This window comes from Colletotrichum jinshuiense, chromosome 2 (assembly GCF_051148585.1).
Source record: "Colletotrichum jinshuiense chromosome 2, complete sequence".
NCBI lineage: Eukaryota > Fungi > Ascomycota > Sordariomycetes > Glomerellales > Glomerellaceae > Colletotrichum > Colletotrichum jinshuiense.
Window position 1 is genome coordinate 5,198,433 of NC_139309.1, and position 27,581 is coordinate 5,226,013.

The following is a 27,581-nucleotide window of genomic DNA, read 5'->3' on the forward strand; positions in this document are numbered from 1 at the left end:
TTGGTTTGTCGATCAGATTCGCCGTAGGTTCGACGCGATTGTTTTCGTACCAAACACCAAACGCCAAGACGCGTTTTTGTGCGTCTGGCGGGCGTAACAGTTTGCTAGCATCGAGCAGGGTAGCCAACGGCGCCACTACTTTGGTGGACAACTTTTGTGATGCTCTCAGTACTTCCGGAACTCAACCCTGAACGACAGACAGGACCCTGTCCAAAGCGTCGCTAGGGCTGACGTAAAAGGCCAATGCAATGATAATGTAGAGGCCGAGCAGCATGGCTCCCTCAAGATAATTGGACTTGCCGTCCTGCACAGTGTACGTAACAACAAGCACAGAGAATGCAAAGGCAACAGTCTCAAAAGTCTCAAAGTGAAGAGTCATGGGCTTGTCGAGAACAGCCCATCCAAGAATGACAAGGAAAGGGGTTACGAGAAGGGCAATCTGGATGCTGGAACCAATAGCAACGCCCATGGCAAGGTCCATCTTGTTTCGGACAGCCACAACCACAGCCGTGACGTGCTCGGCCGCGTTGCCGACGATGGGAATGAGGATAAGACCGATGAAGTTCTTGCTAATGTGTGCGCTTTCAACAAGGGGGTCGATGCTTGCGACGAGATAATCGGCGCAAATGGCAACCAAGACGGTGGTGACAACAAGCACGACGGCGGCGGCGATGGGGCCCATAATGGGCTCCTCGGTCTCCTCTTCGTGGTGGTGCTGGATCTCGGCATCGAAAAGGTTCGGGTGAGTGCGCAGCTGGAACCACAGGTACATTACGTAGAGCAGCAGGAGGATAATAGCAGTGCCGCGGGAGAGCACCAGAATGCTGTGCTCTTTCTCGGCACTGTCGGCCTTGTCAAGCACAGAGTAGAGCTGCACCAGATCGTTAGCCAATGGGTGGATGTAAATAAGCGCACTAAGAATACTTACAGTAGCAGGGATGACAAGCGACGCTGAGGATAGAGTCATCAACGAGCAAGTAGTTTGAGCAGTAGCAGAGGCGAAGCTCTGTTCCATACCCTGGCCAGTGACTCTATCGCGCATGTTGACAATGCCACCAAAGAAGAAGCACATGCCCATAACGAGGAGCAGGTTCGAGAGAATCGAGCCCAGCATGGACGACTGGACAACCTCAATCTGGCCTTCCTTGAGAGCGACAATACTGACAATCAGCTCGACGGCATTTCCAAAGGTGGCGTTAAGCAGTCCTCCAAGGGCCTCGCCCAGCTTCATCGAGATTTGTTCGGTCGCAAACGACAAGACAGCGGCAAGTGGGATAATGGCGAAAAAGTTGATGGTAAACACAACAGTCGGGCTCCATCCGAGTTCTCCAGCGACGATGCCAATGGGCACCATGACAAGAAGGAAGTTGACATAGTCTAGCCATTGTGTTAGTGAGCTGGGCGCAGCAATTGTACCGCTCATACGGGCGCGGGCGCGGGCGCAACTTACTGCTCAGGACCGAGACCTTGGTGACATGCCAGGCCTGCGACGAATACCTGACCGCAACGTTGGGGCTGTGGATGCCTGGAGTATGCGTCGAGTTGAAGAGGAACTGGAGAGTTTTGTTGCCGCCATGGTCGCCGTTGGTGACGTGGTTGTTCTCGTTATTGGCCGAGTTGTTACCATTTGCAAGAAGAGGCGAGTTTTCGTTTACATTGCCTTGTCGGCTACCGTTGGGCTTGTTTGCGGTGCCCCAAGAGCGGACCTGACCGCGGAAATGTTGGTTGTCTGAATCGTCGGACATCGCACCTTCATATTAGCCAGAGCGCTGACCACTATAAAAGGAAGCTCTTTATGTCCTATGCACGTCTCGTGATGGGTAGGTAGGTAGGTAGGTAGGTAGGCAGGCAGGTGGGATTTGGGTAAGGCGTCCAGCGAGTAAGAAACAAAAAAAGTGAAAGAAAAGGCAAGAGAGTGACGATCCGTGGGATAAGGCGACCAGATAATAGTGCGCCTTGATCTTCCGAGGTGGGTGGGAAAAGGCAGAATGGAAGAAAAAGGGTAGTGGTGGGTTGCGATGATGCTGGGTGTGGCTTGGAAGGAGAAGGAAAAAGGCGAATGACTTGACGGCGGGAAAAGTAATAGCAGCTAAGACTGCAGTGCCAAGTTCAAGGTGACCTGGGAGATGCAGCTCTGGACATGGGGAGGGGGGGAGAAGAAAGTGCAATGGGGCGTGCTGGGGCTGCACTAGCAATCAAATGTAGAGTGGGAAGTGGAAGAAGTGGAAGGACAGGGCACCTTGGGGTAAGGCAAGTAGGGAGGGTACTTACACGCCATCGCGTACTCTGTGCGTACGTGTCGAGCGACTAATACTTCGCACCTCTGTCTACTGAGATAGATATCGCCGGGAGACCCAGCTAGCTCCGATGTTCACGACGGACGGGATGAGAATGCTGGATGCCCTGTGCCTGCGCCGCCCGACGGCAATGAGAGAGTGGGGTAATGGATGGTCGGTCACAATGACGGTGTGATCCAATGGGCGCAGAGTAATAGAAGAGCACGTTGGGCGCCAAGATCCCAAGTACTCCGTGCAGAGAGAGGGATGTGTATCGGAAGCTGTCCAGGTGGATTGCTTTGCGCGGAAGGATGGGCGTCGGCGACGGTGCACGGCGCGCGCGACTTGACTTGACGCGGGGGACGAGTCGGGTTGAACTGTGTCTTGACTGTCCGTTTGGAGCAGTGGTGTGCGAACGCAATGCCAATTGGCAGTCTCAGCGTCGGATGAGAGGGTGAGGCGAACTATGCGAAGCAAAGGAAGCTATGTCTTGTGGTTGCGAAAGTAGCAACGGCAGCGAGCGATGTGTTCAACAAAAGCAGTGTTCCAGTAATTGGGAGGGCGGTAGGACAAGATGTGAGCACAGCCCCCTTCTCCTGTCAGGCTAATATGGAGAATGTGCGGGAACGTGGGACGGATGCTGTGGTAGTACCCAAAAAGAACAGGACGAAACAGACATTGGACTCACAAGAGGTGGAATGAGAGAGCGAGGTGCGAGGAGGGCCTGATAGTTTTGGCTGCATGGGCTGCCTCCCGATTGCCATGACGAATGGAGGACGAGGACGAGGACCAACAGCAAGCACACTGCAGGCAGTCTGGCGGTAATTACCCTGCCATGACTGCATCGGACTGGATCTGCCCAGCTGCTTCACTAGTGCAGAGCAACCTGGGAAAGCTTTTTGGGAACAGTGCCTCTGCCTCCCTCTCTTCCAAACGTCATTCAGCCGACTAGCCAGTAACGAACAGGTTTCAGTCAAGGGGTGAAGTTAACGGTGCCCAATGGGAAGCGACTGGTGGTGCCAAGCGTGGCTGTGCTGTCTGGCGTTGCTTCTGAAATTTCTCCGCCGTCTCCTGTTCAAACCCACACCCGCACCAGGAGCTGCTCCCACAATCCCGCCAGGACGCGCTGCGAAAGCCGTCCAAGGGCCGTACGAATACCTACAGAGAGAGTAGTCAGCTTATTGCAGAGAAAGGAAGAAAAAAAGAACAAAAAAATTACAGAGTACAGTACTGCTTGCTTGCTCCCGTCGTCGTCCATCCTCCACCGATTCCGTCATCATCTGCTTCCAGTCCCTCCCAGTCCTCCTCCCTCCCCTCTCTCCCCCCTCCTCCTCTCCATCTTATCATTGCCGCTCATTGCTGCTCGTCGTCCCATCTGAAAGATGAGTGGGGGAACGTCGTTTGCATTCATCCTCTCATTCGCAATTTTGTTATAACAAATACACACAAACACAACCACTTCCCAAAGCACAGCTTGGCACCCGCACCCCGCCACTATCGCCTCGGCAACCCTCAAAAACTTGTAGTCAAATATCATCAGGTTCAGGCTTGGCCTGACAGTCCCTTTCCACATATCTCTCGTCTCGGCGCGAAGCCGTCCCCACTGGCAGGGAAATCGTCCTGGCATTCGGCTCAGTGACCGGACGATTTGGGGCAATCAGCTCCAGCTCAGCCCACAATAGCTCCAGTTTGGCTGTTCCATTTACGGCTCCCCTGAGTTTTTCCCAACCTCAGAAAGGGTCAGCTCCTGGTCTCGTCTGAAGACTGTCAGTGCAAACGGATGCGACGGTACGTACCCTCTCGTCCAGACCAAACAAGCTCCAGACTCGACTCCCTGCCAATGCTGCATTCGGTTGCCCTGCGAAACGCCCTGCCTTGGCTTGCTGGGACAGGGTAGGGTCCCCCCTCCAGGCCCACCCTACGCTACCTTGGAGTCCCATGCACCGATCTGCAGGCCCCCCCAACGCTGGCTGCCCATTTCGAACCTTGAACGGACATGGGGCCTGCTCGGCATACATGGTGCTGGACCCCTTATCGCCCTATCGATAAAGCTTCTGTTCGTTCCCTCGAGAACCTTCGCCTTCTCTTCACCTAAGCCTCACAGCTCTGCATCATCACCAACTCTTGGCTCTTCGCCCAGCTGCCAAAGCAATAGTGCACACAGCCTCGCCCTCTGCGGACCTCGACTCGTGACTATCGACTTTTCACGTTTCTGCCCAACCTTCAAACCCCATTACATCCATACGGATGCACTACACTACCTATCCATACCCATTCGGCACCATTACCCCAACTTTGAATTGCGGGGACGGCGACTGAAGCTGCCATGTCGCCGACTCATTTCGCATCCGATTCCCGAGTCATCCATCCCTCATGCTTCATGCGCGCGCTCTCTGCGCCGCCTTCGTGCGCTGTCACTTCACAGCCACCACCGTTCATTTGACAGATCCCCCACCCCCACTCGCCTCCGGCCACGTCCTCTCCGTCGAAGAGCATACGATGTATGCAGACAGGTGCGTCGAGTGCTTCGTAACATGCACGTGGCCTTCAGGGCTCAGTCAATTAGTTGACGAGGCCAGCCGAGGCACTAGCGGAGCAGCGCTATCACGGTTGGGTGCAGTCGTCGGTCAAGAAGCACCCTGATGGGTTAATGACCCCAGGATTCCTCAACATCATCCATCTTACCCGTCAGACCTGGCAGCGTATCACGGACAAGGACAAATCCCCCTCCCCTGCCCGGGCAACAGCAAGCGGCAACAAGGGGTGAGTGCCTTCCCCGGAAGATGTCTAAGAATTTCAGGTCGACGAGATAAGCGTGTTTCGGCGGGCTTACACCCGAAACCCATCAGCATGCCTATTTACATTGCACTTCCGCCGAAGCACGGATTTTAGTAAGCGCACAATCTTACCGGCGCGTGCATTTCGTCTCATTTTCCGCCTCAACACGGGTTGTCTGTCATCCCGTGTGGCCCCATCAGCCAAAGCAAAGCCTCGATGGGCTGAAGAGCATTGTAACCCAGTCAACTGTGCCGACTTCCGAGCGAGATCTGACGACAGCTTTACCTGTCCGACGCCAGGAAGGCTTTCGCGGAAGATGGCATCTCGATGTACATATAATATGAATCGCCATGCAAAAGGTTGCCGAGCCCACCCCCCGGACTGATTGGTATCTCAATCATTCGTATGTACGGCATTCCGTGCCGTATGCTTGCCATGACAACGTGATAAACATTCCCATCTCCAGCCGGAGCGTTCTACGGTGACTAATGACCCGGTCTATAGTACTTCAGAAAAACTTCCTGGTGCATTCGATTTTATCTCTGTCGAACTAACTGCAAACTGATAAACTTGATAGAATTCTTCAAGGTACAGTGCTGACCATCAGTGCGAGCGAGGAGGAGCACGGTGTTCGCACATCGACACGAAAACTGCCCATATCCTCTTCACACCACCCTCCAACAACCTCACCACAGATCTGACGCATGGGATTGATCGTTTATATAATACTCCCTTGGAAATAATACCCGTCTGCTCGCAGCCTGGTTCTGGCCAGCAGTCGCAATAAGCATTGTGGCGAAAAAAAAGCTTAGCCTTCTGGCCCCCAATCTTTCTTCCCACCCCCTTACTCCAAGGAAACCAGGGGGTCTCGTGTTACGCGGTTAGGTGACGCGTCATCATGCCCATACCGTCCCCTTGGTTATTTCTCGCCCGTCTTGCTGCTCTCCAGCCGTAGCTCTTGCCCAAGGGACCAAGGTGTGTCACTAACCCAAAATTTTCTTTTTATTCTAAGCTCCAGCTACGTAAAGCTGCCAGAGATTCGGGACAAGCAAGGGTGCCGTTATATAAAAAAAACAAAGGGTGATCTGATAAAGAAGAGACGCAGGGTCTACATGCTTGCATCAATCTTCAGACGCAGAGTTACACGCAGCTAGATCGGAAAGGGAAAACCGACTCTCGGGGGCTCTAGTCTTGCATATCACCCGTTTCGTTTACATGGTCACTTTCAACAGTCAAGCATGACTTGAAACACTCAATTGCCAGTCCGACTTTACCAGGTGGTAATTCGGTGAACTCATTCTCATTCGCATAAAAAAAAATGCACCAAAACAATGCCGTCTATGTGTGTCATGTGTCATAGGATCTTGTCGTGTTCGTCGTCCAGGATTACTTTCCTATCCATTTCTTGGCCACTGTCCTCATTCTCTCATTATCATGCAAAACAAATTCGAATGTTGCCGCCTTCTTGAGCATCATCATCATGTCTCGCCCACCAGCACAGTGGTTCATTCTGGGTGTTTACTGGTGCGTATCAAATGTTGCCCATCACTGACAGAGAGGTTAGCAGGCCGTTCTCCTGGCGGCGTCTGGGGACTGGTATGATAAACTTACAAGCAGCATACGTCAAGTACCACGTCAGGCTCGCACCCCCGTCGATCCAACCTGGGTCAAAGTTGGGGCTGTTGAAGAAGTTCCACGCGGTCCTACCGTCGATGGTCGCTAGGTTTCCGTATATGATGCCCCTCCAGCCGCCCGCGATACTATCCACGCGCCCTCCGCTAAAGTACACGTCCCACTCCTCCCGGACGAAGTCGGGGGTGCGGACAAAGGGTGAGGATGGCAGGAGGGGGATCATGTGGATGCCCTGGATGAACTCGATATTAGCGCCGAAGTAGGTCGTGTGGTCGATCTTGTTCTCGAACAATATGCCGGCCACCTTGTTTCCAATAAACTGAGGCGGCTGCACGGCGTTGTCGCTCTTGTACAGGTAGTAATCTTGGAGGGCGCGGGCGATGATGGACAGCTGCAGGTTGCTTCGCATAGCAAGCTTGCTGTCTCTCGAGGCGTCACCCCACATCTTGAGGGCGTACGCATGCATCATGTCCTCGGAGCTTGATTCTTGGTCCTGGGTTGCCATTAGTAGTATTCTCGCCTTCGTTTAAGCAACGAGACTCACCTTTCCATCGTACGAGGCGTACAAGCCATGCGCCCAACTGTGTCCATGGTACCAGTCGAAAGCGCGCCATGTAGGGAAGTAAGGGTCTTTAGTGCTGGGGTTGGCCACATCGCGCACCAGAGTATTCACGTAGTCCTTGTTCCCCATCAACCAGTTGGGGTCCAAGTGTGCAATGACAGCAGCTGTAAGAATATGATAGCCGTAGTGAAAATGATGGTCGTTGTATTGCGTGTTGCCAAAGTCGGCACCGTCATTGCCCGTGACGTAAGTTGCCGAAGAGACAACACCTCCCCAGGCACCTACACAGTCGGTTAATACGAAGATTTTTGGACAGTTGAAAGGGTTACTTACTCTCATATACCAACGGGAACTTCTGCTTGTTGGTTGCAAACCTAGCAAAGGCTGCTTTCAGTCGATTTAGACCTGCTTGTGCCAAGCCCGGATCCTTGAGAATATCGTTGATCGCAACAATCAACAGAGCAAACTTGGCAAGAGCCTAGAAATTATGTTAGTCGGAAAACCCTAAACGAGTTCAAGTGGCTGACAAACCTTTCCACTAAAGTACATGGAGTCCAGATTTGACTGAGCCATCATATCCTGGGACACCTCCTGGGCTGCTATCCCCCGGATCACAGTTCGCGCGTTTTCAGAGAGCTGGGTGAGGCTGCCTCTGTCAGGGCTCCACGGAGCAAAGCCCATGTCTATGGGCAAGTCCGACTCCACCATCGTCCACTGATCAGCCAAGACGGCAACGGCAGTACCCTTGGTAGGAGTCACGAGCTTGACAGGCTGAACAGCGCTTCTGGTAGTGGCATCGAACGATGAGACATGATGCGGCAGTGCGTACATGACCAGCTTTCCATCCTGGTGGCCATCTTTGGCAAACTTGAAGCTGTACGTGCCCGTGTTACCGTTCACGGAGCCAGCCAACTCGACCGTCGTGGGATAGACGCCTGCAGCCTGGTCCAACAACGCCTCGCCGTTTCCAGGATCCTTGCAGACCTGAATGATTCCGTAGAAGGGCTTCGTTGATTGGGCAAGCCCATTGTTGACCACCTGAAGGTCCAACTGGGCCCCAGTTGTTGCGTACGCATACACCCGCCAGATTTTCCCATCTTCGAGGTTGAAGGTGAACTTGGCAACTCCCGGCTTGGGGTCTTGGGTTACCCGGGTAACCGTCTTGAAGAACACTCCCGTTCTAATCACAGGTGTTGCGCCGGCATACCGAGCGGTGATAAATGGCATTCCCTGAACGAGGGGGAATGACACCGCAGGCACGGATTGAGCGTTCGGCTTCAAGTGGATACTCGCAGAAAACGCTGTGATATTGTCTAACCCCACCGCGGTATCTGGGCCAAGCTCTTGGGCGCTAATAACCATGGACTGAATACCAACTGGATTGATGAAATACGCCGCGGCCCCAGAAGGTTTGTTCGGGCCAAAGACGCGCTGATTCTCCTCTATGTGGGATATAGTCATGCCGTAGCTGGCAGCGGCCCCTCGCCCCGCTCCCCATGCTATGCCGTAGGGATATGTGTACGTCGGCGCCGTCTGGTCTCCCAAGAAGAAGTTGGAAAAAAACTTGTTGGTCTGAAGCGGCGACTTTGACGTTATACCCTTCCTCGGAACCGGATGGTCGTTGCGGGCCGGGATGGAAGAAGGCGGCGCCGCCGTAGCGATGGGCTCGGCAAAGATGTCTCCGGACGGCATTGTTGCGGAGGGGAGTGGCACCACAGTCGTAACAGGCGATGTAGAGTCAATCAAGGTGGTTGGCGTTGGGATGGTATCCGACATAAGAGGGCAAGACGTGACTTTGCCAGAGGTTTCCAGACTACTGGGTATGAATCCAGACGTTTGAGGTGCCTTGTTGGTCAACGACGGTAATATCACAACTGTTCCGCTAGCTTCCTCGCTGGTGACAACAAGAATAGTGTTGGTGCTCTCAAGGTGCTGTGCCGATGATTGCTGTGTTCCTTTTGTGACTTTCACGGTGATGGTGAGGTTAGTTGTTTCCGTGAGGCAGGTTAGATCACGACTGTCGAGCAGCAAAGGGCGAATGCTCAGCTCGCCCACAGTTTCCGAATCTTGGTGAGCTGGGTGGAGGCGAACGTGTTGCTGATGAAACAGAGCGAGGGCACTCTTGCAGAGGTATACCTGTATAAAAGTTAGCCCAATAGTCCCCATTGTCCAGCGAAGACCCGCCATGGCGGTAGTATAATGGTCTTATTGTGTCGATGATTGCTTGTTAGGCTTGTTACACCTGAGTTTGGCAGTTTGATAGGTAGTGAAGCGCGACAGAGGGAGAGAAGTTCTTCAACAGGGCCAGGGCACATGTGGGTGACACCTCGGGTTCATATAAACGTTGCATGTTTAGAGCTGCTGGAACCAGTAGCATCATGTCCATAGTTTGGATAGCACAGCCCAGGCCCAGACGAGTTGCAGCGTTACCGTGCAACATATGAGTGCAAGAATCTGAGGGTTTCAGAAACAATGGATGGGTCTCACCTAGAAGGAATGCAGAACGGCTTGCCGGGGAACTCGGTCAAGGTCCAGAGCAGCGAGCCGCGTGATACGATAAAAATAAGGATTTAGGTGCTAGACGATCGTAATCACACGAGACAGACAGGTGGCGGTGGTGGTCTTGTCTTGGTGATATTGGAGGATCAGGAGGTGTTGTTGGGACTAGCCACAGCAGTACTCAAGATTCGAGGCTTGAAGAGGACGGATAAGATGTTGAGTTACGTAGCCAAAATAAAGTAACTGCCGTTCAAGCGTGAGGGTTTAGGCATTTGCTGGCATGTGTAGGCTTTGGAGATGTTGCGACGGGAAGGAAGTTTCGATGCACGACTAATGTTGCATATGGCGGCCCTCTTTGGCTGACGCGTGCTTGCCCTTGGCGTGGATACCTTCGGCAACCAAGCTGCCGCTGGCCTGGCCAAAGAGGGGAGACAGCCAATGTGGGCAATTTATCGTGTAATTGACAGAGCAACTGGTCACTTGGCTTTGGGTGCGAAGGAATGCAAGTCGGATCAAGAACCGTTGGCAGAACATGTTGTCTCTTTCAGAGAGAGACTAAGTCATTGGAGGGGCCCGTTACGCCGGTTTCCGAGGCTCTTGGGGCCCTGACGTAAGGATGGCATCGCCGACACGGACCAACGGGGAACCGAAGCAGTTGCTACTACATACACCCTTGAGGCAAAATTGACGTTGATGGCATGGTCGGAGGATTAATCGCGACGAATACCCCCGAGTCGGGACGTATGGCGCTTGTTGGTTTAACCGGATCCGGTGTGCGTGTGTTACCAGACAGTGATTCTTCGGCTATACCTTGGCAGATTCTTGGCAAATGCTTCCACAAAAAGGGGAAATGGGAGAAGCATACGACAAAGTTCCCTAGGCGATGTTGCTGGCGGAAGACCTTGGGATAGTGGGGGATGATGACTGGTTGAAATCCGAGAACCATGCCCTGGGCCTCAAATGCAAACCCAACTCCAAGCGCCCATACCATCTCATGTCATAATCCGAGGGCGTTGTACTTCCCTCTGATACTCTCGTCGAGTACATGTCGCAGAAGCCCGCCCGATGAACCATTTCTCCTGTTAGAATTCTTGGTCCCGGACCTCCCCAGCTTGTGGATGCGATACCGATCCTCCTCCACGGTGGCAGCAACAGCCTTCGTCTTCTGCCGTCTCTCCTCTACTTCGATTCTCTTCTCTTCACGCCTTTTTTCCCTCCTCCGCTTCTTCTTCTCCTCGGCATCGTCACCGTTTTCCTTCATCTCCTCCTTCCTGCACCTTCGAATCTGCTTCTCGCTGAGCACCCATGGCGGAAGAAGTACCTCATTCCGGAACTGTGTGCGTCGCTCCCACAGCGCAACCTCTTGTTCGGTGGACTTTAGTATTTTGACCTTTTCGATCCTGATCTGCTTCTCCTCGCGAAACGTTGTCAAGCCCCCTTTAATATCGATGACTGAGCCTACGTCTACGTCCACGCAGTCTGCAGGAGGCTGCGGCTGGGGTCTGTTACCCAATAATCCGTTTGCAGCGGGGGCCGACGCTCTCGCATCCGATGATGGTGTTTTCAGCGCGACGACGCATTCGATGCAGGCCCCGCTGCTGTCGTCAACCGTGTAGATGCGCCGACCCGGGAAGTCGTCAATGGCGACGACGATGCCAACGATGCGTACCCATTTGATAGGCAAGTTTTTGTGGAAGTAGAAATCCTGGACTGCAGGAGAGGAGGATCAGCTTCTGGGGTTGCAAAACAATGCGGGAGGAAGGCTGCACCGTACCTTCAAACTCAGGGACGGATTTGAGGGCGTGAATGTCGGATGCATGCAGGAGGCACCAGGCGTTGAAGGTAGGGGAGAGGTGGAGGCAGTATCGCGGATAGAGGCCTGCGGACGGATCGCTCGTCATGGCATGGCCGGTATGGATCAGACAGATTGATGCTTCTCAGGTCTGATCATGGTTTCTTCAATGCAGATTGCTACAGCCTAGAAGTGGTTCGTCGGTGTGGGACTCGACAGAGCGCGTCGCGTCGTCGAGGGCATGTGTGTGTGGCACTGGAAGGTTTATTTGGGGAAGGCACTCGGGTTGACCTGGGGATGGATGTCTCACTGAGGTGTTGAAGCCTGAGTGCCCTGTGCCCCGCGTTGTACCTCCCTGCAGTGCGCTGACTTAGCTGGCGCTTGAACCGACGCGCACCTCGAAGAATTCAACAGATGCAACGACATAATTAAATGGAAAAAGACTTTCTCTTGTGGTAACTACACCAATCAACGCTGTGAAATCCTTATGCAATCCCAGTCCATCCCGTGGTCCCATGCCTAATGTATTCCATCCCTATGACGCCGGATCAAAAAACACTTGGTTTATCGCTTCGATTTCCGTCCCGCTTTCGCAGGTTTGCTCTCGTCCGACTTGGCCTTTTTCAACCGTGCGGCTGCGGCCTGGAATGCCTCCTCTGACGGTTCCTCCTCCTCGACGACCCTCTTCTTGCCCTTCTTGGGCTGGCTATTGGCTCCATACTTGGCAGCGAGGTCGTCTAAGAAGCCGGCGCGCTTCTGCTGATTGCTCTTGATAAGTGCAGCCAGATCATCCTCGCCACTATCCTTACCCTTTTTCTTCCCCTTCGTCTTCTTGTCGGTGCCAAAGAGCTTGTCGTGCACGCCCAACTCTTTGGCGTACTCCTCCGCCTCCTTTGCCTCACCCTTTGCTGCCTTGACGCGGGCGGCCTTGGACAGCTTGCTCTCCTTGGTGTATCGCTTGAACGCTTGGACATCTTCGCTGGCGATAGCCTCATCAATGATTTTCCGAAACCTCTCATCGTCCTCGAGGACGTCACTCAGCATTACCGTCTCATAGATTTTGTCCATGTCGCCCTTGTGCTCCTCGTAGGCAATCAAGACATCATCCTTTTCCTCGTCGGAACCCTTGTACTTCTTCGCAAACTTCTCAATGGCATCGGCGGATATCGCATCGCGGAATTGTTCGCGGTAGAAGTCGGACCAGTTGAAGCCCTCGGAATCGACGATGGACTCGGAAGTAGAGCCCGTAGTGTCATAGCGCTTGCGTCGGGCCGGGTCTGAGAGAATGGCGTACGCAAAGGCAATTGACTGGAACTTCTCTTTTGCCTCATCTCTTTTATCGTCGGCTACCTTGTCTGGAGACCAACAACGTCAGCAGTGAATCAGGATGAAGGCGTGCCACGCTCTACCTGGGTGGTTTTTGAGCGCCGCCTTGCGGTAGGCTGATTTGACCTGGTCGGCCGTAGCTTCGCGGTCGAGCTCAAGAATTTCATAAGGGTCAATCGCAGGGGGCTCGCCCTCAATAAGATCGTCGGAGGAAGACATTTTCAAGGTAATAAGGTTGTCGAGATGATGGCGGATGGAAAGTTGGAGCTCTACGACGCGCTCAAGCTGCCTGGGACGCGACTGCTAAAGTGGTGGGCCTGGTCAGCATGAAGGTCCGCGCTGGCGCGTCAGTCCTCTTGACGCACCGTGCACCTGCAACTGGGGCGTGGGAATGTCGGCAGACGGGACATGCACCACCGATGGTCCTGATGGAATGGACTCAGGCGAGGGGTCCATTGCTTTCCTTTACCCCTCCCCCCGCCCGCGCCGACCGGATTGTGAGAAGCTACTTATCTTCCTAAACTACAAAATCCGGCATTTAGCGAGGCTTTCAACTACACTGCAACAACAGAGACACGCACGCAAGGCATCAATATTCCCCGCGCCGTCATAAAACTCTCGAACACCCCAACCGAGCGCATTCTTCACCTCTCGCTTACTTGTCCAGGCATCTCGAAGAAAAAAAATGACATCAGAGGTTGATGACATACAGTCAGCACCGATAGCCTCAGGCGATCATAATGCGTACCTACAATACGCGCTCTCATTGGCAAAGCAATCGCCGCCAAAACCTACAAACTACAGAGTTGGGGCAGTGCTTGTCAACCCTACCAGCAACTCCATCATTTCAACGGGTTACACGTTGGAGCTACCCGGCAACACGCATGCGGAGCAATGTTGCTTCATGAAGCTGGCGGAGCAATACGACGTAGCTGAGGAAGCTCTTGGCTCTGTCATCAAGACGCCCTTGGTCCTATACACCACCATGGAGCCATGTTCGACACGGCTGAGTGGAAACCTGCCCTGCACCGAGAGAATCCTTCGACTGCGGTCCTTTATCAAGTCTGTCTATGTTGGTGTCCAGGAACCGGAACGGTTTGTCAAGGACAACATAGGACGGAGCGCCCTTGAGAGTGCGGGTGTCGACTTCGTCCACATCAAGGGCTTGGAGGGGGAGATCCTACAGGTGGCTACGGCAGGCCATGTCAAGACTTCATCATAGGGCGACTGCCTGACGCCACTGGTGCTCCTTGCTGCTGTAGACTGAGCTTGCTGCATGTAACGACCCGTCACCAGGTATGAAGCGGCAGCCATCATCATGACAGCAAACGGCCAACGCCTCAACCATCAGTCATTGACAAGTGCTTTTCCCCAGGTACATGTAGGCGCGTTTCTGGCATCAGAGACAAAGAGAGTCAAGTTTGCTGGCGCAATGAAGTTCAAACCAGTGGGCAAGTGTGCTAGCGGAGAAATTGAAAACGAAGAAACGTATTTATACAGGAGTACAAAAGCAAACTGAGCAAGCGCTGTAACGATTCGATGGTTGGGGAGGCGTGGCTGACAGAACCACAACCGCTGCTGCTGGCGGACCAACGCTGGTTGTCGTTGGCTAGTGCCACTTGTTCATTTCCCTCATCCTTGGGTTTGTTTCCAGACTAAAGACATGTTATCTCCATAAAGTCTCTTTTTTTTCAAGAAAGCTATCTCCTTCCAACACGGCAAGCTGTTGTGTAAGTTGCGCGAAGCATGCGGACATCTGCTGCGGTACGATGCAGCGCAACTGATGAATAGACCTGGAGCAATCAATACTTACGGGGTTTCAGGGGCTCAGGCCCCAGCAAGGTACCGGTGTTCGGAAATCAACCCGTTTGCTGGCAATTGCAATTGCAGATAGGTGACTATCACTGAGATGCGTTGGCAACCATCTCGGGAGCCTGGGCCAGGGCGCCGCGCCAATTGGAAGCGTCCCTGGAAGCTGCAGTTGGGTTCTACATGCACTTCCATATGACATGAATTCTTGCATGGCGAAATGGCACTGTCTTGTTGGTTGCGCCACACAGAAACGGAACTTGGTGCCAACGAAGGGGGAGGCTGCCGGTCGCTACCTGCAGCTCCCAACTGATGATGGAGGTGTTTTTCCACTTTGTCGATGTATCGGCTGGTCATCACCGAGCAATGGTGTGTTCTTCTTTCGATTTCTCTTGTGCTATTGGGTAGTTGGACGGCCTTACCAGGGTTTCGCCCCGCAGACACATCACGGTCACACAAAGCGACATTCGAGTAAGTTTACGTCTCCGCCACATGGACATTGTTGGTTAACCTCACGGTTCGCAGGACTCATTCATCTCTGTTATTTTCTCCGTTTTTCTTACCTATTTTGCCCTGTCGTGTTATCATTTACGTGGGCCAGCTGCTTAATCTCTCTCTCTCTCTCTCCCGACACCCTCATGTGTATACTAGACAGTTTCGCAGATACCCATTTGCCCCTGCACAAGGTTAGAGATCATTCCCCTGTACCTTTAGACTTCCGTTTGGCATCGTTCCCCACCTCGGACAGGGATGTAAAGTGCCAATATTCGGGGTACTCTCCTGTACCATGTACCGATGTATTCGTAGGTAGCCAACTCCTATTTTAACGTTCTGGCGAGCCGTCGTCATCTGCAGCCTCGCATCCTAGCAAACCGAGCTAACTCGGGCTTGACGGCCTCCAACATCTGTTATCCGCTTGATTCATCTGTTTGTTGCTTGCTTGGCTCTAAGAAGCATCCGTGCTGGTTGACGCGTGCACCCCTCAAACTACACTTGAGCAGATGCTCTCACTGGACCCCTCAACGGCACCCATTTATATCTATTAATACCACCATAAACCAGCTCGTTTCGCAACTCATTTCGTCCCCTGATCAGAAACCTTATGACTTCTCGCCGCAAGGCACTTGAAACCCATTCGATTTGCAGCTTGTTGTCATTGAACGTCAACTCATCCGATGGCGGATTCGGGGCGCGGAGGCCGCGGCCGCGGTCGTGGCGATCGTGGCCGCGGCGATAGTGGTGGCCGTGGTCGAGGTGATGGTGGCGACCGTGGCCGAGGTGGACGCGGAGGTGGCGATTTCCAGTCCCGAGGGAGAGGGGACGGTGGCTTCCGTGGAGATCGCGGCGGCCGCGGTGGTAGTTATGGAGGTGATCGTGGAGGAAGAGGTCGTGGGTTTGACCGAGGTGGGCGAGGTGGTGGTTTCAGAGGCGGCCGCGGCGGTTTCCGTCCTCCACCATTCGATGGGGAAGGACTCTTCTATGGGTATGTTCAACATCATGAGTCTCTCAACTCAGGTCCACTAACCTACGGCAGTCACACCATGCCTTTGATTCCTCAACCCGACGATAGCATCACGGAGCTGGAGAACCAAATCATCAAGTCCCATCAATCAAAGGATATGGTTCTCGTCAAGAAGATGAGCAACATGAAGATCACTGAGGCAAACGCTGTCGCTCTCATGCCCCGTCGCCCGGCCTACGGTACTAGGGGAAACAAGGTTCTTCTCTGGGCCAACTACTTTCGGCTGACGGTAAACCCTGATGTCATTTATCGGTACAATATCGAGGTCCGCAAGGGGGAGCCCAAGGAGAAGGAAATCGCCGGTAAGGGGAAGGAGAAGGCGCAGGGCGGGGGTGGTGATGGTACTCCAGCATCCATCCCCGTCCGCAAATTGAAGATCATTTTGCAGCATGCTCTCGAGGCGCTTCAGCAAAACGAGGAGGGTGCCATTCTCGCCACGGAGTTCAAGAGCCAGCTCGTCTCGCTCAAGAAGCTCAAATTAGCCGTCAACCCCATTCAGGTTATCTTCAAGCAGGAGAACTCCGACAGGTCGGAAACCTATTCAGTCAAGATTGTCGGCGAGACCGAAGCCCCACTGGATGCCATGAAGGAGTACCTGAAGACAATGATCGACAGAAGCGACCCGGACGAAGTGCACTTTCCTCGGTTCGCGACGTCTGTGGACGCCCTTGGTGTTATTCTTGGATTCACCCCACGACGAAATGAACAGCTCACTGCTATTGGCAAGGGCCGTTTCTTCCCGTGGGGCCCTGGAGCTGCCACTGCACAGCTTGGAATGAACGACCCCCTTACTGCTATTCGCGGCTACTTCCAGAGTGTGAAGCTCGGCACTGGCAGGATGCTCTTGAATGTCAACGTCACTCACGGCGTATTCAAGACCCCTGTCAGTGTCAGTGAGCTCTGCCGTTGGTTTGGCGTCAACGTCTTTGGCCAAGGTACCAATCCCGCTGCTTTTAATCGTGCTCGGTCGAAGCTTCGCACTCTGTCCAAGTTTCTGGCCCGTACACGTGTCTCGGTTCAGTTCCGCGACTCCAAAAACAAGGAAATCACGGGGAAGAAGACAATCTTAGGCCTTGCGGATAGGTTTGAAATCTCTAAGACTGCCTTGACGAATGATGTAATGTTCTGTTCGGAGTTCAGCCATGGTGGTCCTCAAGAAGTCAAGTTCAACATGCGACCGGCAGAGGGACAGAAAACTGTCATGGGTAACCAACAGCCAGGCTTCTACACAGTCAACCAGTACTGGACCTGGAAGTACGGCAAGGCTCCCGACAAGACTATGCCCCTCGTCAATCTTGGAACACGCGACAGGCCTATGTTCTTCCCCGCTGAGCAATGCACCATCATTGCTGGACAAGCTGTTCGTTCCAAGCTTACTGGCGAAGAGACGACAGCCATGCTCGACTTTGCCTGTCGCTCCCCATTTGCCAACGCCATTTCCCTTACAGTTGACAGCTGCACGGCGTTGGGTTTTGAAGAGAACACCCTGAAAAATTTCGGTCTCTCGGTGGACAAGAAACTCCTCACAGTCAGTGGCCGCGAGCTGCAGTCGCCCCCAGTCTCCTACAAAAACAAGGACATCACAGCTCGAGCAGGCTCGTGGAACATGAATGGCGTGAAGGTCGCAAAGCCTGGGCGAAGGATCGAGTCCTGGAACTGGGTGCGCATTATCGAGGATAATTACAGCCGCACTGACACTCAAGATGTGTCGAGGATTGTCCAAAACTTTGCCCAGTTCCTCGAAACCAGTGGCATTCCCATCAACCAGCAGTGTATGAACACGCCGCACGAGATTAACGTCCAACGCGGCAACTATGACCGGCCTATCGAGGACTGCTTCAAGTACTTGGAGAACTCCCTCGTCAAACAGCGCGGCAACACCAAGAACTTCTTCTTGCTCGTTGTTCTTCCTCGACAAGATACCACGCTGTACGGCATCGTCAAGACACTAGCCGACACGAAGTATGGCTTCAACACCATTTGTGTTGTAGAAAAAACATTCATGAAGGACAACCCGCAGACCTACGCCAATGTTGGGCTCAAGTGGAACCTGAAGAACGGAGGTGTCAATCACATTGTGAAAGAGCCAATCGACATCGTCAAACAGGGAAAGACCATGATTGTTGGCTACGACGTCACTCATCCCACAAACATGGCGAACGACAAGAATACCGCACCCAGTCTGGTTGGCCTGGTGGCCAGCATCGACAAGGACATGGGCCAGTGGCCTGCCGTCGCATGGGAGCAGAACAGTCGCCAAGAGATGCTTGATGAGGAGCTGACTGAGCAGTTCAAATCTCGTCTGCAGCTTTGGCGCAAACACAACCAACAGCTCCCGGAATACATCATCATCTACCGTGATGGTGTGTCCGAGGGACAGTTCACGCAGGTCCTCGATATTGAGCTGCCCATGATTCGCAAGGCGTGCTCTCTGCTCTACCCAGCCGCCCGGAAACCGAAGATCTCTATTATCGTGTCTGTCAAGCGTCACCAGACTCGGTTCTACCCGACTTCAAAAGCGACCATGGACGAAAAGTCGCGCAACATCAAGAACGGAACGGTTGTTGACCGCGGTGTTACCCAGGCTCGGTACTGGGACTTCTTCTTGACGGCCCACACGGCATTGAAGGGAACAGCTCGTCCCGCTCACTACACAGTGCTCATGGACGAGATCTTCCGCGACAAGTACGGCGTCGGCGATAAGGCGGCGGACCAGCTGGAGAAGCTCACCCACGATCTCTGCTACCTATTCGGACGCGCTACCAAGGCCGTCAGCATCTGCCCGCCCGCCTACTACGCAGATATCGTGTGCGAGCGAGCCCGCGTGCACCGGCCGGAGCACTTTGACGTATCGGACACGGCTTCGACTGTTACTGCCGCGTCAAGCCTGGCCGCGTCAAAGCTGGTACATGAGAACCTGAAGGATACCATGTACTACATCTGAGATTGTGCATGCTCGCCTAGCGATTGGATTACAAAGCAGGATTGAAAAGGAGTTCATACTAGTTTGGATTTGGATGTCAAGTAGTATGTAGGCTATTAGGTTGGACGCATGGTAATCCATAATTGGCCTGCTGAACGAAGCAAAAATGAAGTTGATGTCGTGCCGTATGCAAATCGGCGTGCCAGTCAAGCCGAGACCGAGGTAGCGCCTGCCGGGTTAGGTATCGGGGCCGGAGTTCCTTGCCGGCACCAATGGGTATTGCACATTGCCATTGGCTTCATGTTGACGTCAGTGGGGGTTATGTGAGGGGCAACTCTGGCGGCGGGGTAAGCTGTTAATGTGCTGACAATAGCAGCAACGAGACACTAGCTCATGCATGGACGGCTCGTTTGTCGCTTTTTTAGTTATGTCCGAAAAAAGTTCCCTCTCTGTCAGCTTCAATCCCCGATAGACTACCCCCGCCACATCTCACACAGCAACTGTGCATAAACTTCATTGCCTATGAACTCCCTCCGAGCTTTGCAAAGAATCAAGCTCGTTCAGAATACCCTTACACCTAAACCCCTTGGTAAGATTATTGGTTCTCTTCTCACTTTACACATCTTAGTGTCGCGAGTGCTTGTACTGACTGTCATCTTTCCTTGAAGGACGAATCAGCCAGTTCGCGACAATGGCTGCCACCACAGATGTGAAGACTTACAAGTTCAACCACTCGATGTGAGCATTCTACTTGAAGCGGCATCTTCAAAATCTAATATTGTTTTAGGATTCGGGTGAAGGACCCTAAGGCTTCTAGTACGCGTTCCCAACCCTCATGACCGTCTTAGAAGGCCTGACTGACGCCTCCCAGTCAAATTCTACGAGACCCTTGGCATGAGCGTTATCAAGCAGATACAGCAGCCCGAGGCCAAGTTCGATCTGTACTTCCTGGCCTACGACTCGCCCAAGGCCGCCTCGGCGGGCAACAGCACCTTCGACCGTGAAGGCATCATCGAGCTCACGCACAACTACGGCACCGAGAATGACCCGGAGTACAAGATCAACAACGGCAACACGGAGCCGCACCGCGGTTTTGGCCACACATGCATCAGCGTCGACAACATCCAGGCCGCGTGCCAGCGCCTCGAAGACGCTGGGTACACGTTCAAGAAGAAGCTGACTGACGGCAAGATGCGCCACATCGCCTTCGTTCTGGACCCCGATCAATACTGGGTTGAGATCATTGGGCAGAAGCCGATTGAGCAGACGGAGAATGTGAAGGAGACGGACGTGGCCACGTACAGAATGGTATGCACGAACTGTGTCTAGTGAAGAGGGGTGAGGGGCGGAGGCTAACCGATGACAGAACCACACCATGCTTCGCGTCAAGGACGCCGAGAAGTCGCTCAAGTTCTACCAGGAGGTCCTCGGCATGACGCTCCTCCGCAAGAACGAGGCCAGCGACTTTACGTTGTTCTTCCTGGCCTACGGCGGAATCAAGGAAGGCGAGAGCCAGGCGCAGCGCGAGGGCATCCTCGAGCTCACGTGGAACCACGGCACCGAAAAGGACGAGAGTTTCAGCTACCACAACGGCAACGACCAGCCCCAGGGCTTCGGACACATTTGTAAGTTTTAAGTCACGGCGACGTTAGGCTGCTGTGGGAGTGAGAGCTAACAAAGGGACAGGCGTTGTTGTCGACGACATCGATGCCGCGTGCGCGCGCTTTGAGGATTTGAAGTGCAACTGGAAGAAGCGTCTGACTGACGGCCGGATGAAGAATGTTGCTTTCCTGCTGGACCCCGACAACTACTGGGTCGAGGTTGTTCAGAACGAGAAGTTGGCCGGCAAGGCCAACTTTTGAGCACTTAGCATCTAAAAGGGGTGATGTGAGAAACAGGGGGTTGATGGCGGTTTGAACTTGTGAAGCTGAATGGTGATGTTTGGGCGGATGAGATACATGGTGAGAGGCGTACAAAAAAGTTAGGGAAGGTTGTCTCCGAAGTCTTCTCTGGTGATGTGTGAGACAATTCAGGGACGGGATAGATACCTATGGGCGTGGAGCTGAGCAACACTAAAAAAGAGTAGCCAATTCTAAAATACCGAATCCAGATAAAGGGATTCCAAATGGCTTGTGGCTGATGCTGATGTGGGATTCGCAGCAATTTGAGATGTTGAAGCCTCTCGGCCAATCCTCGGATAACTGTTCGTCGTGGAATCATGGAATCATGGAATCCCAGCTATGATTCCACGCTGTGGCGCCGCAGCTGTTGTGGCGGGACCTCCAATCCCGGGCCCGACCCCGCCAAAGTCGTTGACGCAACATGGCCCTCACACGCTCAGTGGCCCGGGTCCTGTAAATACTTACTTACCTTGGGGGGCAATACCGTCTCAGCCGGGATCCGATTTGTCACTGCTCGGTCTTCCCCGTTGAACGCCTTCAGACGACACTCTTATATAAACCTCACGAATAACCGCCCCCAGCATCCCCCATTGCGTCTCACTCAAAGTAGCAACTCACCGTGCAAATGCGATTCTCACCCTTCATCTCCACACTCGTCTACACATTTTCCAACCTCACCCGCGTCCGCGCCGCCACCTCTGTGCACTCTCTCGGCCAGACGCCCCTCGTCACTCGCCAATTGCGCGCTTCTATGCCCTCGATTCCGTTTCTGGGTGCTCTGTTTGGATCTTCCTCGTCGCAGCAGGACAAGATGTCGTACCCCGATAAGAGATCTGATGACGAGTGGAGAGCTGTTCTGAACAAGGGTATGTACACCCTCCCTCCCCGCGCTGCAACCCATACACCACCTGTCTCTCTCATGGCCATGCCGCGACTATTGTGTTGCATATCTATAATTCAACTCCGGCCGCACGGAAATGAATGAAATGAGGCTCGGTAATCTCCCAAAGTGAGACCCTGAATCCTGACACTCCGATAGAGCAATTCCGCATCCTTCGCGAAAAGGGCACCGAGGCTCCCGGCTCCGGCGAGTTCGACAAGCACTACCCCTCGGAGGGCGTTTACGCCTGCGCGGGCTGCTCTACGCCGCTCTACAAGGCCACGCACAAGTTCAAGTCGGGCTGCGGCTGGCCGGCCTACTTTGATTCCCTCCCTGGCGCCGTCGTCCGCCACGAGGACCGAGCTTTCGGCATGGCCCGCACCGAGATCGTGTGCGCCAACTGCGGCGGGCACCTGGGGCACGTGTTCAAGGGCGAGGGATTCGCGACGCCCACAGACGAGAGGCACTGCGTTAACAGCGTCAGCTTGACGTTCACGCCCGATGAGAAGGAGCAGGCTGGGAAGTCGTCCGACGAGAAGAGCAAGGTTTAGAGTGGGTTGATGAGAGGTTTTGTGGCGGTGGCGTTGGGGAGATGGCGAGGTGTGGTTTAAGTGTTTGAGGAGCGAAGGCGCGACGTGAGCTAAGACTTTGAGCTGGTTGAATATTGAGGCTGGGGATGTGATGAGATATAGCTGTATCAACAGAAGTTTATTGAAAGAATACTGTCTCGAGAAAAACATTGATTCTGCCTGAAGCACTTGGCCGGGAAATGTATGCTGTGGGTCTAGAACAGTGTTCTTGGAAGGCTCAATTTGCCATGCCGTTCAGAAATTAGTTTAATCACAGAGTCTCTTATTCATTACCACGCCTGAAGAGCTGATCGACTGTGAGCGAAGTGAGGTTCCCTAGGCGCAGTAAAGGGACAGGAACACAATTCATGAAACGATACTTGGCGTCAATCTACAATTTAAATGGAAAAAATGAGAGCACCTAGTCGGCTCAGTGTGTTGCTTTCAAAGTCTTACATTCCGGGTATACTGTTCAAATGAAATTTCACATCCAGTGTACTAACTTAATCTAGAAAGCAGATGGCACAATGGTTGATATTTCCTCCTGAAGAGAAATCTTAAATGTGACACCTGATGTCACAGGAGACTGGCTGCGTTGACTTGCACTATGGCCTGCACATAACTTGAGAGATTCCAGCGCGCTGCTTCTGGAGACAGTTGCACCCAAAACTATAAACGGGTAACTGGCGACTCCCACAACTTTTGATGATGCCCATTTCACCGGGCAAGAACTCTCTGTCAGGTTGCCAATATATGAACAAAACAATGCAATCCGGGCTGTGAATCACTTTAAACTCGGTTCTCCAGCTGCGATACCGCCTTATGAAAACTCCCCATGATAACTGGGTGGTGCGTGAACCACTGTATTCTCGAACTCAAAACCCATCTCCGATACTCCTGGCCTGCTCCCACTCTCCATAGACACTCATCCCATCTCCGTAAAATCAACCGAAGATCCTTTAAACATCGCGGAATCGCGCAAGCCTTGCTCCTAATTCCTGAGTCTCACACAGCAAACCACAGGCTGGATGAAGCTGCGGGATTGAGACCACAATATAAGTCTTCAGAGAAGCGCCTTGCTATACCGCACTCACCTCAGCCCACTTACACCAGACAGCTACAGTTAGCTTGTATAAAGTCCCGGAGACTGGAACTCTCCCAAACAATTCAACAACATGGACCATACTGCCCCCATGGGCACCGCCAGCACCGCCAGCACTGCCAAAACCAGTCCTGAAGCAGTTGCTTCGACTTCCCCCAGCAAGAAGGCCGTCCTGGGTCTCGGGGAGTTGAGAGCCAAGCGTCGCCACGACTTAGGCCATACCCCCACAGATAGTCCTGTCTCCCCCATAGAACCGAAGACCAAGTACCGCAAGTCCCGAGACTGGAGTTCCAGGCGGGAGTTCACCGCTAATTTGGAGGAACGGGCCGTAAAAATCAACGAGAAGCCCAAGAATCCTTCATCGGGAAAACTCCCCACTGTTGACAGCGACAGCTCTTCGCTCTCGGAGGCAGGCACACCTCTCCCGGTCCCGGGGGACGAGAAAACCCTACCTCTCCACCAACTAAACCAACCCTATTACACCCAGGGCAACCATCCCGCCGCAGTCGAGGAAGAGCCCTCTACCACAGAGGTCGAATCAGTCAACTCGGACACCAATACATCCATTAACGCAAACAACTCAGACGCAATCCGCATGCTGCCGACTTACGGCGCACACAATCTCCAACAATGGTCACCCGAGAACCCTATTCCCAGAATGCGGCTGGTGGTCACCCCATCAGGGACTGTGTTCGTTGAACCTCTGCGTCTGGTGGGATACAAAAAGAACGGGAAGACAATGTTGCGAATCTTCACTCCTCCGCATAGTGGCAGCACATCTTCAGGCCAGGGAATGGGGCAGAGTGATATATCCTGCGATTCAGAACCGAGACTTCAGGGGTAATTCGCGTGGGTTGGTTTGAGAGGCGGAAAGATTGGGGATGAAAAACAAAACCGAAACTGAGATCTCAAGGGTTGGAAATAACCTCGGTATGAGTTCTCATTAACTTGGACATTCAGTTGGGCCCCTTATATTTTTACTTTCAGCTATGTGTGCCACATGCCATTGTAGCAATTCATTAACCCTTCCGTGTAATATCAACCATCTTCGCCAACTCCTCACATAAGTGCACCTTGCATCTCAATGAATTAGCCTCAATATTGCGGGACCATAATTGCTTCCAAGAGCTCCCCATAAGGTATATCGCCCACGCCTGGGCCGTAACGGTCAAGAGCAACCTGACATAAATCAATAATATTTTGCTCCAACTCCACGAAAATGTTGGTCTCATTGGTGTGCTGCTCTGATTCCGCATTGTCAAGTAGTTGCCGGAAAGATGCCTGTTGAAGTTCTCTGATACGCCACACTAGCTTAAACTTTGCTACGAAGAGATCCTCGGCCTTTACCGAAGAAGAAGAGGAGCCCTGCAGGATTTGCGTGTCGTGGACCGCCATCATGGATGTCGACTGGGTAGGAGCGGCGACACTGCCGAGTGTTGCTGTATTTTGCATAGATTTTGAAGCAGAAGGCACAGAGTCTAGGTCATCTTCATCCTCTGATGAAGTTGAGCTTGCGCATGCGGCAGGCAAATCTGAGGCATCGACATCTTGAGACTTTGCCTCGGTAGTGATCTTGAACGGGGTTGTCGCCTTGGTCGTGGAGGCAGCGTCTGGCCTTTCTGGTAATTGGTCGTTGCTATGCATGTCGAGAGATTGGCCTAAAGATGCAGGCCCGGGTTTACCAACCATAGATGGACGTTGAGAAGATAGAGACTTCCGTTGAAAGGGCGCAGAAGGAACTGTTGGCAGGGGAATTGGCGATGCGGATATAGGCTTCGTTGATGGAACAGGCTTTTGCTTCTTGGTTGCCAAGTCATCAGCTGTGTTTTTGTTCTTTCTTTTGAGAATCAGTCTTTTTTTATGTGGGTTCTCAGCCTGCTCTGGCAGTTCATTGATTCCCAAGGTATTTGCCTGTGATGCCGCTTGTTGTGGCACTTCGTCTCTCTGGTTAGGTCCCTTAAGGACCCGTTCTGGTTTAGCGATTCCATGCAGCTCATAATTTTGCTCCGTCACACCTGTATCTGCCTGCTTTCCCGGGGGGAATGGCAGCTTGCGGCGGGGAGGGAGCATGTCTCGAAACCCGTCATTAGAGTTCAGCAATAGCGTCGATTGACCAGCTTCAAAATAAGAGTTTACATCAGTGGATGGGCTGATATCTCTATCGGAGAGCTGTTGAGTCTGAGGAGGGAGCTGCATCTGTGAAGGTCTATGAGATGTGGTGTGGGGTGAAGGGAACACTGGCGTATTCTGCTGGCCCCGGGGTGGCACAAATGAGGATGCAGCGTCTGTTAGATCTGAGAATACCGTGTGAGATCTATCAAAGGTACGGGATGTATTCAATCCGTGGGAAGGATGACGAACAGCCCCAACACGTTGACTGATAGGGGCTGGATGTCGGGAGTCAATCTCATGTACGCTGCGAGCTCGCGACGATGCATCCCTTTCCGCGGGGAATAATCGGGTCTCCAGAGGTACAACTGCCCTCTCTTGATATTGCTGCCCAAGAGAGGCCCGGTTGCTTCCGGAAGAAAAGGGTTGGATTGTAGATGGTGTCTGTAATCTGTTGAACACCGAGGATGAACGAGGCTGTTGCCGGTGTGCGGGCTGGCGCTGAGATGGCCGTACTAGATCCACATGAAAGCCGAGATCCTGGAAGAGTCGAAGGACTTGATCCAAGTCGGATCTGCTTCTGAACTGAAAATGGACCTCCTTTGTCATCTGTAATTGGTAAGTCGGGGTTTCACACCAAGGTAGTAAGCACATAACTCCAACGTACATGGGGTAGGTTCACTCTGACGACGACAGTTGTGGTTTCCTGTATGCAACAAAAGGTGTAATCATATTCTGGGCTTATGTTTCCATCTCGGCTGCCAAGGCCCAGTTTGAGCTGCTTTGTGAGAAAGGCCATATATCTAGCAAGTTGGCTTGACTTACTGCTTGACCTCTTTTCATAGGAATGACGAGAACATGGTTTGGCTGTCCGGACGTATTGCCAGCTGCGCCAATGCTGCTTGCAAGCAGCTTCTCCTGTTTTATGGTAAGTACACCATTTTCAACATTTGATATAGTGTCCCAGCTGTATTCGCGAGAAGGTCTCTGGCGAACAGTGACAAATATTAGTGTGAAAGACCAATTCTGTAGCCTGGGCGCCATGGTTGAGTCTCTTGAAACCTCGGACCTAGAAATTCAAGCAATAGATGGAATATCTGGCACGGAGTCACTGTACAGTTAGGTGCATGAGCAGCCTTGTGATATCAGGCAGTGTGCGCAATGGTCGTTGAAAGGAGCATTCTTGAACTGGAGTAAGTGACAGAAGTAAGTAAGTGAGCGTATAGCATTTGTGGTCAGTGATCCGATTGACATTAACATCAGTGTTTCTCTAGAAGATTAGAATAAAGAAGGCGGATAATTGAAGTGAAACGGGATTAGAGAAAATCAAATCTGGGGAAAACCTGAGCGGGTTATGAAGAAGATGCAGACCTTGAGCTGGTGGAGGGTTCATAGGAAAGTAAGGAACAGGGACAAGCAGCAGGGGTTGGTCCTTCTCCATCCTTGCTCATCTTGTGGGGGAAGGTGCAGCTCATGTGGAGTCGTTCCGAATTCGGACAAGTGCGATATCTATTTGTTAGCTCAGATACCAACTGATACGGCACGGATCACGTGAAGATAAGCATCGGAGGACCAGGGGAATTTTCAACGTCGCGTGTTACGCAAAACACGGTTGGTTGGTTGTCTCCGGCGCATCACCTACCGATCGCAAAGGGCCCTGAACCTGCGCGACAGCACACTCAACCCTCCGTCAATTGGGTGCTGCCACTTTGTAAACCATCACCATCAATACCGAGCGCATAATTTGATAGAAGAAACCAATATTTCAGAACACCGCGCAACCTTTCTTGCGACCTTTCTTGCGCCCTTTCTACCTCCTCGACACACCACGCGGCCCATCCTGGAGCCTCACTACCAGGCCACGGCCTTTAACAAGTCACCCCAAGCTTCCTTGCAGGTGG

General features: G+C 52.9%; 10 protein-coding genes across 10 annotated transcripts; 5 read left to right on the forward strand and 5 right to left on the reverse strand.

The window, feature by feature from the left end:
• Positions 1–181: 181 nt before the first annotated feature.
• EsH8_II_001356 (Sodium/calcium exchanger protein-domain-containing protein) lies at positions 182–2,278 on the reverse strand (the record flags this gene model as incomplete). Its single annotated transcript, XM_083264654.1, has 4 exons — positions 182–871; positions 929–1,377; positions 1,451–1,729; positions 2,272–2,278. The coding sequence occupies 4 exons, from the start codon at positions 2,276–2,278 to the stop codon at positions 182–184; spliced, it is 1,425 nt and encodes a 474-aa protein (XP_083121976.1).
• Positions 2,279–6,585: 4,307 nt separating this feature from the next.
• On the reverse strand, positions 6,586–9,024 carry EsH8_II_001357 (endo-1,3(4)-beta-glucanase; the record flags this gene model as incomplete). Its single annotated transcript, XM_083264655.1, has 5 exons — positions 6,586–6,602; positions 6,666–7,179; positions 7,231–7,529; positions 7,582–7,726; positions 7,780–9,024. 5 exons carry the CDS (start codon positions 9,022–9,024, stop codon positions 6,586–6,588), a joined length of 2,220 nt encoding a protein of 739 aa, XP_083121977.1.
• A 1,720-nt stretch (positions 9,025–10,744) lies between these two features.
• On the reverse strand, positions 10,745–11,648 carry EsH8_II_001358 (uncharacterized protein; the record flags this gene model as incomplete). Its single annotated transcript, XM_083264656.1, has 2 exons — positions 10,745–11,457; positions 11,522–11,648. 2 exons carry the CDS (start codon positions 11,646–11,648, stop codon positions 10,745–10,747), a joined length of 840 nt encoding a protein of 279 aa, XP_083121978.1.
• A 455-nt stretch (positions 11,649–12,103) lies between these two features.
• On the reverse strand, positions 12,104–13,084 carry EsH8_II_001359 (DnaJ domain-containing protein; the record flags this gene model as incomplete). Its single annotated transcript, XM_083264657.1, has 2 exons — positions 12,104–12,894; positions 12,949–13,084. The coding sequence occupies 2 exons, from the start codon at positions 13,082–13,084 to the stop codon at positions 12,104–12,106; spliced, it is 927 nt and encodes a 308-aa protein (XP_083121979.1).
• A 466-nt stretch (positions 13,085–13,550) lies between these two features.
• EsH8_II_001360 (cytidine deaminase-like protein) lies at positions 13,551–14,087 on the forward strand (the record flags this gene model as incomplete). The annotated part of the gene is made up of 1 exon (XM_083264658.1): positions 13,551–14,087. One exon carries the CDS (start codon positions 13,551–13,553, stop codon positions 14,085–14,087), a length of 537 nt encoding a protein of 178 aa, XP_083121980.1.
• A 1,762-nt stretch (positions 14,088–15,849) lies between these two features.
• EsH8_II_001361 (ribonuclease H-like domain-containing protein) lies at positions 15,850–19,140 on the forward strand (the record flags this gene model as incomplete). The annotated part of the gene is made up of 2 exons (XM_083264659.1): positions 15,850–16,157; positions 16,209–19,140. The coding sequence occupies 2 exons, from the start codon at positions 15,850–15,852 to the stop codon at positions 19,138–19,140; spliced, it is 3,240 nt and encodes a 1,079-aa protein (XP_083121981.1).
• Positions 19,141–19,641: 501 nt separating this feature from the next.
• On the forward strand, positions 19,642–20,981 carry EsH8_II_001362 (lactoylglutathione lyase GLO1; the record flags this gene model as incomplete). The annotated part of the gene is made up of 6 exons (XM_083264660.1): positions 19,642–19,708; positions 19,788–19,857; positions 19,907–19,935; positions 19,991–20,427; positions 20,486–20,744; positions 20,806–20,981. 6 exons carry the CDS (start codon positions 19,642–19,644, stop codon positions 20,979–20,981), a joined length of 1,038 nt encoding a protein of 345 aa, XP_083121982.1.
• Positions 20,982–21,645: 664 nt separating this feature from the next.
• Positions 21,646–22,451, forward strand: EsH8_II_001363 (peptide-methionine (R)-S-oxide reductase; the record flags this gene model as incomplete). Its single annotated transcript, XM_083264661.1, has 2 exons — positions 21,646–21,886; positions 22,060–22,451. The coding sequence occupies 2 exons, from the start codon at positions 21,646–21,648 to the stop codon at positions 22,449–22,451; spliced, it is 633 nt and encodes a 210-aa protein (XP_083121983.1).
• Positions 22,452–23,644: 1,193 nt separating this feature from the next.
• Positions 23,645–24,415, forward strand: EsH8_II_001364 (uncharacterized protein; the record flags this gene model as incomplete). The annotated part of the gene is made up of 1 exon (XM_083264662.1): positions 23,645–24,415. The coding sequence occupies one exon, from the start codon at positions 23,645–23,647 to the stop codon at positions 24,413–24,415; it is 771 nt and encodes a 256-aa protein (XP_083121984.1).
• A 251-nt stretch (positions 24,416–24,666) lies between these two features.
• Positions 24,667–26,724, reverse strand: EsH8_II_001365 (uncharacterized protein; the record flags this gene model as incomplete). The annotated part of the gene is made up of 3 exons (XM_083264663.1): positions 24,667–26,289; positions 26,348–26,458; positions 26,506–26,724. The coding sequence occupies 3 exons, from the start codon at positions 26,722–26,724 to the stop codon at positions 24,667–24,669; spliced, it is 1,953 nt and encodes a 650-aa protein (XP_083121985.1).
• Positions 26,725–27,581: the final 857 nt, after the last annotated feature.